Here is a 14,567-nt window from a genome sequence, read left to right on the forward strand (position 1 = left end):
GGGATACAGAAAAGAAAGTTCAAAAATTTGATGAAGTGGTAATGAGAGAGTGAGAACGTAAAGGAAAGGAGAGTGAGGTCAGAGAGTAGGGTATCATCTTAGGATCTCTAGTGTAAAGTTGTCTCTGGTAGTGGCACGGCCCAGATTTGTCCAAGAGAAGCGATGCCTGCAGTGAAGTGAAATAAAGGTAAAGTCAAGGATTTGTGGGGTTGCGATAATTAATAGATTATCCAGATGGAGAGCAAAGCCTTCCGATATGATAGAGGAGGATCTGAGCAGGTATCAAAGTCCTAGATAAATGTAGGGCAGTGATTAAAGAGGGAGTAGATGCCTGAGTTCAGGAGGAAGTGGTTGGGTAGGATAGTTGGATCCTTTGAGCCTCAAAGGAGAGATTTCTACCTTGCAGTGGGAGAAGAGTAACCACTTGAAAGTGAAGTAGCTGTACACGAGGGATTTTTATACATGAGGCATGCAGGGGAAAAAAGCAGCTCATGTTTCTGAAGGCTCAGAGGCAAGCTGAGTTTTGAAAGAGCAGATTTCAGTTGTAGTAAGGAGGCGTGGAGAAGCATTAAGTGAGACATTTAAGATGAAGAGGATTTTATTTACAGTGAAATGGGATTCTACAGACTTGGAGTGGGAAGAAGAAACGCAGCTCTATAAACTCCAAGATGCCCTACTTACTCTATTTTAAGGACTAAGTTCATGAGTCGATGTTGTTATCAAGTTCTGTCCATAAGAGAATGAGTCCATGCTGAACTCCAAGGGAATTTACTTAGAAATGTCTTATAATGTTTCCTACTTTTGAGTGTGCTCATCTAACCTGATGAAAAATGGATTTAAAAAGTCACAGCTCCTTCTGAGAGAGGAACCGAGTAAAAAATATTTTTGTTTTTTAGGCATTTGGATTCAGTCCTCAGTGATCACACACGAAATTCTGCTGAAGGCACAGAATATTTCAAAATGCTTGTGGATGTTTTTGCTCCAGAATTTCGAAGGCCAAAGAATATACATCTCCGAAATTTCTATATCATCGTTCCCCCTCTGGTGAGGATTTTTAGTACCTAAAATGAATCCTTAAAAAAAAATGTAAAAAATAGTTATTAATAAGTAAATCCAGTTTCATTGCAGCGTGAAATGCATACAGACTAGGCTATTGACTTGATGATTGTAGGTAAAACTAAACATGAGCTCAGTGAACATGGATGGGAATTGGTGTTTGTTAGCTGTGCAGAATGAGACTGACTTACAGTTAAGATAGATTCTTATTTGTTAATGACTGCTAGAGAAATCCTGGTGTGATTTAAATGACTTAAGTGCACGCCATTACGTGCATACCCCATAGTCCTTGGGCAGTTATACTATTTAATCATTTTAAGTACTTAATTGAGACTGACTTTAACTGTGACCATATGAAGTTATCTCTATCATGTCTTTTTTTTTCTTGTAATATTTTATTGTTTTTAGTGAATGTTTACATAGCAAATTAGATTCCCATTTAACAATTTCTGTACATATTGTTCAGTGATGTTGGTTACATTTTTCACAGTATGTCAACATTCTCATTATTTCTACTCTGGTTGTTCCTTTTCCATTAATCTAGCTTTCCTGCCCCTTCTTACCTTTTTGTCTTTGCTTTAGGGTAAATGTTGACCATTTGGTTTCATATAAATGATTTTTTAAAAGACCTCAGTATTCACTGGTGATATTATTTTATGATCCAACCTGTTATTTAACTGGAAGGTGGCCTCCAGGAGTGGTTTCAGTTCTAGGTTCAAAGGGTACCTCAGGGTAACAGTTTTAGGGGTTCCTCTAGTCTCCACCGATCCAGTAAGTTTGACCTTTTTTTAAGAATTTGAGTTTTGTTCTATTTTCTTCCCGTTCTATCCAGGACCATCTATTGTGTCCCTGATCAGAACAGTAGGTAGTCATAGCTGGGCACCATCTAGCCCTTCTGGTGTCAGTCAGGGTAGGTGAGGATGTGGTTCATGAGGGCTGTCAGCCCTTTAGTTTCTTCTTTGGGTCTTTGGTTTCCTTCTTTCTCTTTTGTTCTGGATGAGTAGAGACAAGTTAGTTGTATCTTAGATCAATCACATCTCTTAAAAGCATGTTGTTTGAGGATAACTACTGTCTGTCCAGTAGTAGTAACTAGCATCAAGACTAAATTTTTAGTGCTTCTTCCTTATTATAGTACAGGCAGTCCCTGGGTTATGAGATCTGTTCTAACTATGCCTTTAAGTTGACTTTGTAGCTAAGTTGGAACAGGTGGATACGGTTCTTGTTTAGCCTTACTTTAGTGCAAGCAAAGGCTCTGAAGCCTTTTCACTGGTTTAAAATCTGCACATGCAGCAAGTGAAGGTGATTGTGATAAAGAATTTGATGTGAGTAGTGGTTGGTTTGATCATTTCAAAATAAAGGAAAATTTACATAAAATTAAAGGACAAGTACAAGTTGTCTTTAAATTCGACATTCATAGCCTGGGGACTGCCTGAGTGGAACATGTTCTGCTCTAAGTCTATAGTTGCCTTCTGAAAATAAGTCAAGTTATCAAAAATTGCATTATAAAGCAGTTACTCCAGTGGGGAAAATGGAGTTAGAGAGGAGCGAGGTCCGTACCAGCAGTAAGTTATTTTTCCCTAAAGGTTTCTATAATTAAGTTTTTTAATTAGTAAATAGATAGCTCCAAAATCTAAAAGTCTTTTCATATTGCTGCCTGAATTGTTACTCGTACATATCTTCTTACAAATTATAACCATCATTATCCATTGAAAGTAGCTGATGGTCTGTAGACAGATTGTTTTTCTTAGTGAATTTCTACTGTTTCTTTTGTACATTTATTGTTAATTTTCTATCATAATTACAACTATGATGTAGTAGAAATGTCCATGTTGATCTGGTGTCATTTTTTCATCTTAAGATAGTGTCAAATGGGAGGTGAGTCTGACTTAGGCGTACTTAGACAACAGTGTGGTTAACTCAGAGTGAGTTCTGACCGTATTTCTTTAAATTAGAAGGGCAGCATACTGAAGCCATAGTATGGAGTCTGAAGTTTTACAGGGCACCCATCAGAATTCAGTTGACGATGGAGAAAACAGTACAAAGAAATATAGGACAGTATGTTTGTGCTTGAGTTTACAATCCAGTTCCAGAAAAAAAACAAACATAGTATCTAAAAAAGGATTTAAATAAGTTGGTAAAAGTTTCAAAAATATATGATTAATTGCCAGATAAGTTTTACAGGCAATAAATGTGAAAGTTGATTTTTTTTATTTCCAGTGTAGGCTGTTACGACACTTAACCACCCCTCTAGAGCAGTGCTGTCCATGTGTAGCCACATGTGCCTCCTTAAGTTTAAATTTAAATTAATTAAAATTTAATAAAATACAAAATTCAGTTCCTTAGTTGCACTAGACACATTTCAAGTGTTAAGGGCCACGTGTGTCTACACATGGACAGTGCTGCTCTGGAGGGGTAGAGTGGCTATGACTGCTGGGCAGTGCAGATACAGAATATTTCTATCACCTCAGGCAGTTCTGTGCAGCAGACGGTGGGGTTCCAGGGTGGTGGTGTTCCAGAGTGTGAGCTCTTTGCCAGTACTCTTTTTTCCAATCTTAAGTAATTCATCATGCCTGGTGTATAGTAGGCTTCAGTGACTCTGTTGAATAAATGATACGGTTAGATAAGGTATATTGGAGGAGCTCAGTTCCCAAGAGAAGCACTGTTTTGTTCATACAGCACTATTTTGCTTTGCTACTGGCCACTCTACTCCTGTGAGTGGGCCTTTTAGGATGGAGAGGAAGGTGGCATTTGTGAAAGCACAACAGCACCGTGCCGAGCAGTGCGTTGAGTTCCTTTTTTTTTTTCTGAACATTGTGTTTTAGGTGAAAATTTACACAGCACACTCCTTTCCCATTCAACAATTTATACACGGCTTGTTCTGTGACATCGATTGCTGTCCCCACAGTGTGTCAGCACTCTCCCATTTCTACCCTGCCTTCCCCATTTCCATCCTTCCGGTTTCACTGCCCCTCCTTGCCTTCTCATCTTCACCTTTGGGCAAATATTGCCCATTCGGTCTCCTATAATTGATTGTTCTAAGGTGCACATTTCTCATGGGTGTTATTGTTTAATTTATAGGCCAGTCTATTATTTGGCTAAAGGTGACCTCTGGGAGTGGTTTCAGTTCTGGGTTAAAAGGATGTCTTTGGGTGATAGTCTCAAGGATTCCTCCCGTCTCTGTCAGTCTAGTCTTTTTTATGAATTTGAATTTTGTTCTATGTTCTTCTCCCAATCTAACCGGGACCTTCGTTTGTATCCCTGGTCAGGGAGGTTGTTAGTGGTAGCCCGGCATCATCTAGTTCTTCTGGTCTCAGGCTAGAGGAGGCTGTGGTTGTGTGGGCCATTAGTCTTAAGGACTAATTGCTTCCTTGAGTTTTTGGCTTCCTTCACTCTTTCTTTGCCACAGACGGGAAGAGACCAACAGTTGTATCTCGCTCGCAAGCTTTTAGGACCCCAGATGCTACTCAACAAACTAGGATGTAGAACATTATCTCTATGAACTGTGTTATGCCAGTTGACCTAGATATCCCCCGAGACTATGGTCCTTAGCCTTCAAGCCCAGTAACTCAGTCCCATGAGGTGTTTGGTGATGTCTAAGAAGTTTCCATACATGCTCTATTATATATATGAATATATATGCAGCACATACGTATATGTCTATACAGATGCCCACAATTATACCTATGTATGCATGCACGTGTACTCCCATACACCCTCCCCCACCTCTATAGCATATGTATCTACATAGCCACTCACAAGTTTTTGGTTGCTGTTCACTGTTGCAGAATTGTATATAACATTTACCCTACCACACCATACCTGTCCTTTATTCTTGAATACCTCTCAGTGTCTTCATTTACCTTAGTCATGCTGAGCTGACATCCCCCATATTGTGTATTGCCTTTCCCTTCACCAGAATTAACACGTTTACCATCTAGTAAGTGATTCTCCCTTCTTCTCCCTCCCATCCCTGATAACCATCAGAGAAAGTTGCTGTCTGTGTATAAACTTATTCCTGACTTTTTATAAAAGTGATTGACTTAATTCACTCAGCATAATGTCCTCCAGATACATCTGTGTTATGTTTCACAAACTCATCATTATTCTTTATCATTTTATAGTATTCCGTCATATGTATGTACCGCATTTTTAGAGCCCTGGTGGTGTGGTGTTTAAGACCTTGACTGCCAACCAAAAAGTCTGCAGTTCGAATCTACCAGCCACTCCTCAGAAACCCTATAGAGGCATTTGTTTGTTCATTCATCCGTTGATGGACACTTGGGTTGTTTCTGTCTTTAGCTATTGTGAATAATGCTACAATGAACATGGGTGTGTATATGTCTATTCGTGTCACTGTTCTTATTTCTCTAGGATATATACCTAAGAGTGGGATTGCTGGATCATACGGTATTTCAACTTCTAGTTCTTTGAGAAGTGCTGTATCGTTTTCCACAGTGGTTGTATATGCTGAGTTCTTAAGGATATTGTTGTTAGGTGCTGTCGAGTTGCTTCCTACTCAGAGCGACCCTATGTACAATAGATCGAAACACTGCCTGCTCCTGCGCCGTGCCCACAATGGTGGTTATGCTTGAGCCCATTGTTGTAGCCACTGTGTCAGTCCATCTCATTGAGGGTCTTCCTCTTTTACATTGACCCTCTACTTTACCAAGCATGATGTCCTTCTCCAGGGACTGATCCCTCCTGACAACATGTCCAAAGTATGTAAGACATAGTGTTGCCATCCTTGCTTCTAAGGAGCATTCTGGCTGTACTTCTTCCAAGACAGATTTGTTCATTCTTTTGGCAGTCCATGGTATATTTAGTATTCTTCGTGAATACCACGATTTAAAGCTGTCAGTTCTTTGGTCTTCCTTTTTTATTGTCCAGCTTTCACATGCATATGATGTGATTGAAAATACTATGGCTTGGGTCAGGCGCACCTTAGTCTTCAAGGTGACGTCCTTGCTTTTCAACACTTCACAGAGGTCTTTTGCAGCAGATTTACCCAATGCAATGAGTCTTTTGATTTCTTGATTGCTGCTTCCATGAGTGTTGATTGTGGCTCCCAGGAAAATAAAATCATTGACAACTTCAGTCTTTTCTCCGTTTATCACGATGTTACTTATTGGTCCAGTTGTGAGGATTTTTGTTTTCTTTATGTTGAGGTGTCATCCATACTGAATGCTATTGTCTTTGATCCTCATCAGTAAGTGCTTCAAGTCCTCTTCACTTTGAGTAAGCAAGATTGTGTCATCTGCATAATATAGGTTGATAATGAGTCTTCAACCAGTTCTGATGCCCCATCCTTCTTCATATAGTCCAGGGAATTATGTCAGGTAATTTTCACAACCCTGTGAAATTCGTAGGAGCCCTGGTCGTGTGAACAGTTACATGCTTGACTGCTAACCAGAAGGTTGGCAGTTCAAACCCACCTAGCAGCTCCACGGGAGAAAGACCTTGTGATCTGCTGTAAAGGTAACAGCCAAGAAAACCCTATCGGGCAGTTCTACGCTGTCAGATGGGGTCACTGTGAGTCAGAATTGACTCGATGGCACCTAACCATAACAACATGAGAGGGGTATGTACATTTATTATCTCCATTTACAGAGGAGGCCAGGGTTCACAAAGGTTAACTAGCTTATTTGAGGTCATTCAGCTATGAAGTGGCCAAACCAGTTATAGCATGGGTACGTACAGTGTGTAAATAAGTTTGTGGCAAAGTGTTTCTTTAAGGATATTGTAAAGGGCCTTAAATTTTGGATTGAGGAATTCAGCCTTTGAAAGATGACTGATGCTTTTTAACCAGAACCACAAAAAGAAATAGTATTTTAGAAAGAATTGGGTGGGCTTGAGAGTGCGTGTGCTGTGAAGCGAAGCAGGCTTACTCTTCTGCCCTACCTTTCACTTACTGTATATGACTTTGGGCAAGTTACTAAATATCCCAAGCCTCAGCGTCTTCATCTCTGAAGTGCAGATATTTATTAATGAACCATATACAAGGCATTGTGCTAGCATTCAGTGGAGACTCAGTGAGTGCTCATGTTTAAAGGACCTGGAAAGAAGAGCCATTAAGAGACACTTGTACACTTTTGTGTCCTCACCAAGAGGCTATTGTATGAGGCAAATGTTTCAAATCCAAAGGACAGGAACCTACAAGAGATTCTACTTTTAATTTTTAAAATGTCTGGTTTAGGAACTACATTTTGAAGATTTTCTTAGCACAGTTGATTCTCTAATACATTGTTCTCTCTTTTTAGACCCTCAACTTTGTAGAGCATTCCATTAGTTGCAAGGAAAAATTGAATAAAAAGAATAAAATTGGAGCTGCTTTTACTGATGATGGCTTTGCCATGGGTAAGTTTAATGGAACTGTTTTTCCATTTAGTTTATGTTCACCTTATCATGGATTCTTAGAAGTATTTGCTGTATAGGTCAAAGTGTTCTTTATATATTTGTTTTTCAAAAGCATCGTTTACTGTTTAGTTTTCAGTTGGGCCATATGATTGACAGTACTTGTTTTTCCTTCATTTTTAACTGTCATTAATGTGTTCTTCATATTACTGTTCCCTTAGTCTAGTTTGACCTAATATGTAGGCTTCGTCTTTGTCATGGTTTTACAGTTTTAGAATCTTGTACTTACTTTACCTGGTTTCCCTACAGCTCCCTCAATTGCTGTCTGTTTAAGCAGTGGCAGTTTTTTTTTATCCTACCTTTATGGCCATGTATTTTTCCAGGTGATTTTCATGGCTTTTTTTTTTTTTTTGGCTGACTTATCTGTAATTCTTTATACTTTTACATCGTTTTTTTTTAAAGGAGGAATTAAATCATGTTGCCAAACTTGTTGACTTATGCTTTGAAATGTAAACTGAAAGAGGAATTATTGGTGAAGGAGCAGAATACAACTTCTTTACTCATTGTACTTGAATTTTGGTTTTGTTCATTCCTGCAGGTGTGGCTTACATTCTGAAGCTTTTGGATCAGTACCAGGAGTTTGACTCACTTCACTGGTTCCAGTCTGTTAGAGAGAAGTACCTGAAGGAGATAAGAGCAGTTGCTAAGCAACAGAATGGGCAGTCAGCCAGTCAGGATGAAAAACTACTACAAACCATGAATCTCACCCAGAAGCGACTGGATGTCTACCTGCAGGTAGAGGAGATGTCTGAAAAACATAAGTCATACAGAAGTCCTCATTTTAACAAGTGAGGTGAATAGTGGTGAAAGGATATTTTTTTTAGAGTGAATGCCGTTTGGAAGCCATTTGAGTCAAATCTTAAGAGCAGATGAGTTATTTAAGTCAGTTTCTGTATTTATGATTTCCACTGGAGCTTTTAAAAAGAGACATTAAAATATACTTTGGATATGTTGCTGTAATATTTTCAGATTTCAATTTCTTTTTTGTTTATTTACTTAGGAATTTGAATTGCTCTATTTTTCACTGAGCAGTGCAAGAATTTTCTTCAGAGCAGACAAGACCGCAGCTGAAGAAAACCAGGAAAAGAAAGAGAAGGAAGGTCAGTGAGTGGCTTACGTTTGGAAAGACCAATAAGTCTTTCTTAAATAGTAGACACTGATCCCCCCCCATTTTATCTGGTGAGACTTCTAGCTTCCTTGTCCTTTTGGCAGATACTGTCAAGCTAGAGGAAACCGTGGTGGCATAGTGGTTAAGTGCTATGGCTGCTAACCAAAAAGGTTTGCAGTTTGAATCCGCCAGGTGCTCCTTGGAAACTATATGGGGCAGTTCTACTCTGTCCGATAGGGTCGCTATGAGTCAGAATTGACTCGACGGCAGTGGGTTTGGTTTTGGTTTTGGGTTATCGAGCTAGAAATAAGTCTTTAAGAAAGAAAAGCCTTTGTGGATCATGTAATGCAAAATAAATTTACATAATTTATGCATTTCACCCTGTGGTAATCCTTTAGTTCCCTATTCAGTTTTATCTTTTAATTTAAATAAAATTTAACAAGCTTAGTTTTTTCTTTCATCCCTCAATCTATATCAGATTAAAACCCGTTACCATCGAGTTGATTCCGACTCATAGCAACCCTATAGGACAGAGTAGAACTGCCCCATAGGGTTTCCAAGGAGCGGCTGGTAGATTTGAACTGTCAACCTTTTGGTTAGCAGTGGAGCTCAGATTATAAGGAACAAATTAGAGGAGGAACCGTGACTGTTGCTGAAGGCAGAACTGATGACTAGACATTGACTGAATGAGATGTGGTAGGTGATGGAGGTATAAAATGGCAGGGGCTCTTCAGTGTTGTGGTAAACAGCCTTCTGCCCCCCCCGGCCCTGGTGAATCATGGTGCAATATAGCTGTAATAACTGATAGTCATATCAGTGAACTTGAGTCATTAAGGAACTGGGTTCTGTCCACTGTGTTCTATGTAGGATGGCAGGAGAGTATTTATACACCACTCTTCTTTTTTCCCCCCAGTTTTTAAATAGCTTTATATGTCAGAGCAGTTTTATGTTTACAGAAAATATTGTGCTGAAAGTATAGAGTATTCCCCAAAACTCTCTCTACTCCCTGCATATTGTTTCTGTTAATATCTTACATTGGTGTGGTTCATTTGTTACAGCTGATGAAACAATACTGATACAATATTCTTAACTAAAGTCAGTAGTTTAGGTTAGTGTTGATTGTTTGTGTTGTATAGTCCTGTGGGTTTTGACGAATGTATATGTTATGTTTCCACCATTACAGTATCATACAGCATAGTTTCACTGCCCTAAAAAATTCCCTTCCTCCACCTGTTCATTCCTCCTCCCTCACCTGTTCATACATTTGTATGCTTGAGAAGATTGCTCATTGTTTTATACCTAATGTCTTCCATGATAGATTTCTCCCAGATTGGAATTTAGAAACAGTTGTCTTCCCTGAGGAACTTCTTTTTCTGCCATGGAAATTATGTACCTCAGGCTTTCCTCCTTGCTCTGCTTGGAAGCTTAAAACTACATAGAGCAACTGAATTGACGCTTCCAGTTCTCATGTTTGCTCCCTTTTTTCTTACTTGTAATTAATAAAAGTTTCCTAAATAAAACATAAAACTTGTATTTCATAAAACAAGATGTTTTTATTAATCTTCTATTTTTATAAGTCAGTTAAATTTTAAAATATACTTTTTTTTTTTATAAATACTGAGTAGAGGTGACTGATTCAGATAAACCATTTATGTGAACGACCCTATTCCCTGACAGTGTTACATAAATGAAGTATTACATATTAGTAAGGAGCAAATGCAGGCATTTTTTGAATCTCCACTGAGTAATAAGCATGTGCTTGAAAAATGATTTCAGGCTTCTACCTGGGAGATAGTATTTATTAAATGAAAATATGTGTATATATTATGTTTGAGTCCATTTTCAAGGCTAAGATAATACTTTGCAAAGCCATTTGGAAGAATTTGAGTTGAGTATAATCTAAAATGTGAAGAAACTAAGTTATTGCCTAGGTTCTGTTCAGACATTTCATGATGCCAGAACTTTATCTCCAGCCCAGGCGATGGGGAAACTCAGCAGGTGGATTAAAACCAACCAACCCACCCACCCTCCAGTCTCATGGCAGTAGGACTCCTTGCTTTGGTCCATTCCTGTTAAGGAACTCTCTAGGGTTCTGGGTGATGCCTGGGTCACTCTTGTGTTTCAGAACTTTTTATTTATTTCAGCTAACGATTGCTTAGAGATGTAATCAAATTTGTCAGATAAATTGTCAACTGGTTTTTGTCTCATAAAAGACATATTAATATATATACACATGACATTTTACACTGAAAGCCACAAATATCATAAAAAGTGGCTTTAAAAAATAAATTATAAATACAAATGGGAAGTTACTTTGGAGAATTTTGAGATTTCAGTTTGCAGCTGTGTTTCTATCAGTAACAGTGGGTTACTCTAACAGGGAGTCTTGGTCCAGCTGGGGAAGCCAGCATGGCTGGCTGGGGAGGCCAGCATGGGGTGTACCTTCCTTAGAGGAGAGGCTGTCCAGATTCCACAGGAGGAAGGCACTTACACAGTTTGAAACCCCACCTCAGATACAGTTCTCATCTCTCTCGATTCCACACTCACTAAGAACCAGTCAGAACTTTACATTTGCAGTATATAACCTAGATTAAAAAAAACAAAAAACTAGGTATAATTTGTGATATTAGAGAAGTATTTGGTGGATACATTTTCTTAATTTGAAATTAAGCAACATAGCTCTGCTCTCAAATTTTAATATTCACCTTTTCATTCATTTTTGCAAGTGAACTTAAATGTGCCCATTGTTATTTTCACTTCACGCCTACAGAAGAAACTAAAACAAGCAACGGAGACCCGTCCGACAGCACTGTGTCTGCCGAGCCTGTTGTGAAATGATACTGATGGTATGCATTATCCTAGGAAATCTGTGGAATTGTGTTAATGCTATTTGCCAGTCACGTGGATGTTAATAAGCTATTGATGAATTGTTTCCTGGGTCAATCTCTGGAAAATATATCGATGTTGGAACTTTTTCAGGCAGTGCTCTAAAGCTAGGTTCATTCTTCTTCCAAAAGTTCTACTTTGTTAAGGTTGAGAATGAGACTTAAAATAGGATTATAGCCTGGAGGATGTGCCTAGGAACAGTTATTTGAAGTGAAGTTACTTAAGGGCAAATCCAAATTCCTAAACTGCCACTTCACATCTCTTGTAATCTACGTGAGTATTTATACTTTGTATTTGCAAAGGTCTTTGATGCATATTTGTCTTAAGTCATTGGAAATTCATTGCATATACTATGTATAGCCAGTAAACACATATTTTTTAAAAAAAGGAATTGAGCCTGAACTCCATGAAGCATCTGTATCATCATTATAAAAGGAATGTATGAAGATGACTTGGATACCAGAGGTGAGGCACAGGTGTGCTGTGAACACTCCTGTACAGTCTAAACCGAGGAGTAGTCCTTCATTGTTAATTTCATGTGACTCACAGAGCTGCTGCTGTCTTTGGTGTGACAGTTTATACTAGTTTACATTGCTTTGGGAACATTTAACCTCCAACAACTGCTTTAAATATAAGATTTACTTAATAGTCAAGATGAAAGCAAATCCAGATAAAGCCATATAGTCCTGCCTGAAGCTTTCCTTCTGGGGAAGGCACTATGAACGGATCAGAGGATATTGATGTATTCTTTCTTCTACATCCAAACTCAGGTTTCTTCTACATTATGGTTCAGTTGAAATCTTGGTGATGGTTTGGGCAGGCTTTTTCTTTAAAGCAAGTATAAACTCATTGCACTGTGCAGGCTTTTAAAAAATTACCACTGTGAGAATAAAGTTCTAATAAATTAGATCATTAACTGGTTTAAAAAATACAAAAAGATTTTTGAGTACATTTAGTTTCTGGTGAGCTGCTAGCTTTATTTTTGTAAAGAGTATGCAAGCTAAATAGTTAATCATGGCTTATAATCTTTTAATACAGCAAAATACCTTTGCAATGAAAAAATTTTAAAACTTTAAATACAAACATTATGGTGGGAAACTTGATTTTTCCATTGCATTTGCCTGCTAAGCATTTCTTCGAATACATCCTGCAAGTAATTCTAACATTGTTCTTTGATTTCCAGCTTTTAGAATGGGTGGGTGTACAATGCCCTGTCTGTAGACATGGGTTAGATCGGGTAACTTTCCCAGCCGAAGATAAATATGTTCACTGTTGATTTAAAGTCGAAAGAAACAGACTGTAGGAAATGTTGTTTATTATGTAAACATGACTTACAGAATTATGAACAATGGGTGGATGAAAGGCATTTAATATTTGTAATTCATACTAACTGTAGAAATGGCCCTAAAGCATGCTGCATAATTAATAATTTATATTTCGATTATAGTAAATGTTTTTATTAATGATCTTGTATTTTATTATATCAAATTAGTTACCATTTCATAGCAAGAGTATTTTTTTTTCCTCTTTCTTAAAAGCACCCCCTTTAATAGGAATAGAAATTGTGATCAGAAGAGAATCAGATGTCTCCATTCATACCCCCATACATGTAAATTAATTGTTTTATCAATGCTAGATGAAGTTCACATGCTGACTTCCTGGATCTCTACAATTGAGAAGAAAGTGATGGGTTATTATTTTGCCTTTAGTTCAAAATAATGTCACTGCAGTCTGGACAAATTATAAAAAATTCACGTATTTGCAATGAAATCTCTGAAAAGGTGAAGCATATTTAATGGTTTTAAACTTCGGAGCTAGAGAACTGGAGTGTAGTCACACCTAAGTTACTGTACACATTTGGATGATGATTTTTTCTTGCTAAAATACTTTCATGTTTTCAGACATACTATAATTTAAAAATTAATGTGAGCATTGATGTTCACAAAAAACTTAATGATGTTCAAATTCTCAGGAATTAAGGACTAACCATAACATTGTCAGTTCTAATTGAATTTTGTAAAAGATAGTTTGTTACCTCACTTGTGTGAGGCTTCCCGCTCTCTACCATTCTAAGAGTAAAATACAATATGTATACTCAAACATCAATAAAATGTAATTTCAAAAATTGCCCTTCCCTGGATCTTATGTTCAAAATGAATGTCTTAAACCAGTAGTTCTTAACTTCTTTGGGGTCTCCTTTAATAAATATATGGAATCTCTCTTTAAAAAAAAAAATGGCTGCATCCACATGGGCAGCAAATTTCGAGAATAGAAGTAGGGGCACTGGCTCCTCTCCATTTTCACAGATGAAGAACTTTTCTTTCCTTTATGAATTCTTGATCCTTCCATTGTTTGTTAGTTTCAAATAAAAAGATCCTGCCTGAATTTTTTATTTTAAATCCCAATTCAGAGAAGGAATCATTAATTTGCAGTGTTTAATAATATGTTGGAAATAACTGTATTCCTCTTTGCAAACATGAGTTGAAATGAAACTAATAATAAACAGCCTTTTAAATACTACTCTGGAGAAACTGTTCTTGGTTAAAGGTGTAAGTGTGGTTGCTGCGCTGCCTTCTGAGGTGAGAAATTTCTAGGATTGTGGGGAAGATGACACCATCACATCCATCGTCATCATGTTACTTTTATGCTGATTTGCTAAATGAAAAGGTAGCAGTTTTAATAATTTTAGTGTGATTCTTTTCCAGCTGCGTATTGCAAAAGAGTTTCAGACTGATAGTGGTCCTTCTTTAGGGTAGTTTTATTTTTTATTTTTTTTTTTATTGTGCTTTAAGTGAAAGTTTACAAATCAAGTCAGTCTCTCACACAAAAACTTATATACACCTTGCTACATACTCCCAATTGCTCTCCCCCTAATAAGACAGCTGGCTCCCTCCCTCCACTCTGTCTTTTCGTGTCCATTTCGCCAGCTTCTAACCCCCTCCACCCTCTCATCTCCCCACCAGGCAGGAGATGCCAGCATAGTCTCAAGCGTCCACCTGATCCAAGCAGCTCACTCCTCACCAGCATCCCTCTCCAGCCCACTGTCCAGTCCAATCCATGTCTGCAGAGTTGGCTTCGGGAATGGTTCCTGTCCTGGGCCAGCAGA

At 38.0% G+C, this 14,567-nt stretch overlaps 1 protein-coding gene across 2 annotated transcripts in view; it reads left to right on the forward strand.

Annotated features, from left to right (window-relative positions):
• Window positions 1-14,076, forward strand: part of WASHC4 (WASH complex subunit 4) — a 69,091-nt gene extending 55,015 nt beyond the window's left edge. The window contains exons 29-33 of one of the 2 annotated variants that reach the window (XM_049884231.1): window positions 897-1,044; window positions 7,314-7,410; window positions 8,006-8,202; window positions 8,468-8,567; window positions 11,346-14,073. In XM_049884231.1, the coding sequence (XP_049740188.1) occupies window positions 897-1,044; window positions 7,314-7,410; window positions 8,006-8,202; window positions 8,468-8,567; window positions 11,346-11,413 (610 nt within the window). In that variant the 3' untranslated portion in view covers window positions 11,414-14,073. Of the gene's footprint in view, window positions 1-896; window positions 1,045-7,313; window positions 7,411-8,005; window positions 8,203-8,467; window positions 8,568-11,345 lie in introns of both variants that reach the window. The other variant, XM_049884232.1, reaches the window with a different exon arrangement.
• Window positions 14,077-14,567: the final 491 nt, after the last annotated feature.

The sequence above is a fragment of the Elephas maximus genome, chromosome 4 (assembly GCF_024166365.1).
Source record: "Elephas maximus indicus isolate mEleMax1 chromosome 4, mEleMax1 primary haplotype, whole genome shotgun sequence".
Classification (NCBI taxonomy): Eukaryota; Metazoa; Chordata; class Mammalia; order Proboscidea; family Elephantidae; genus Elephas; species Elephas maximus.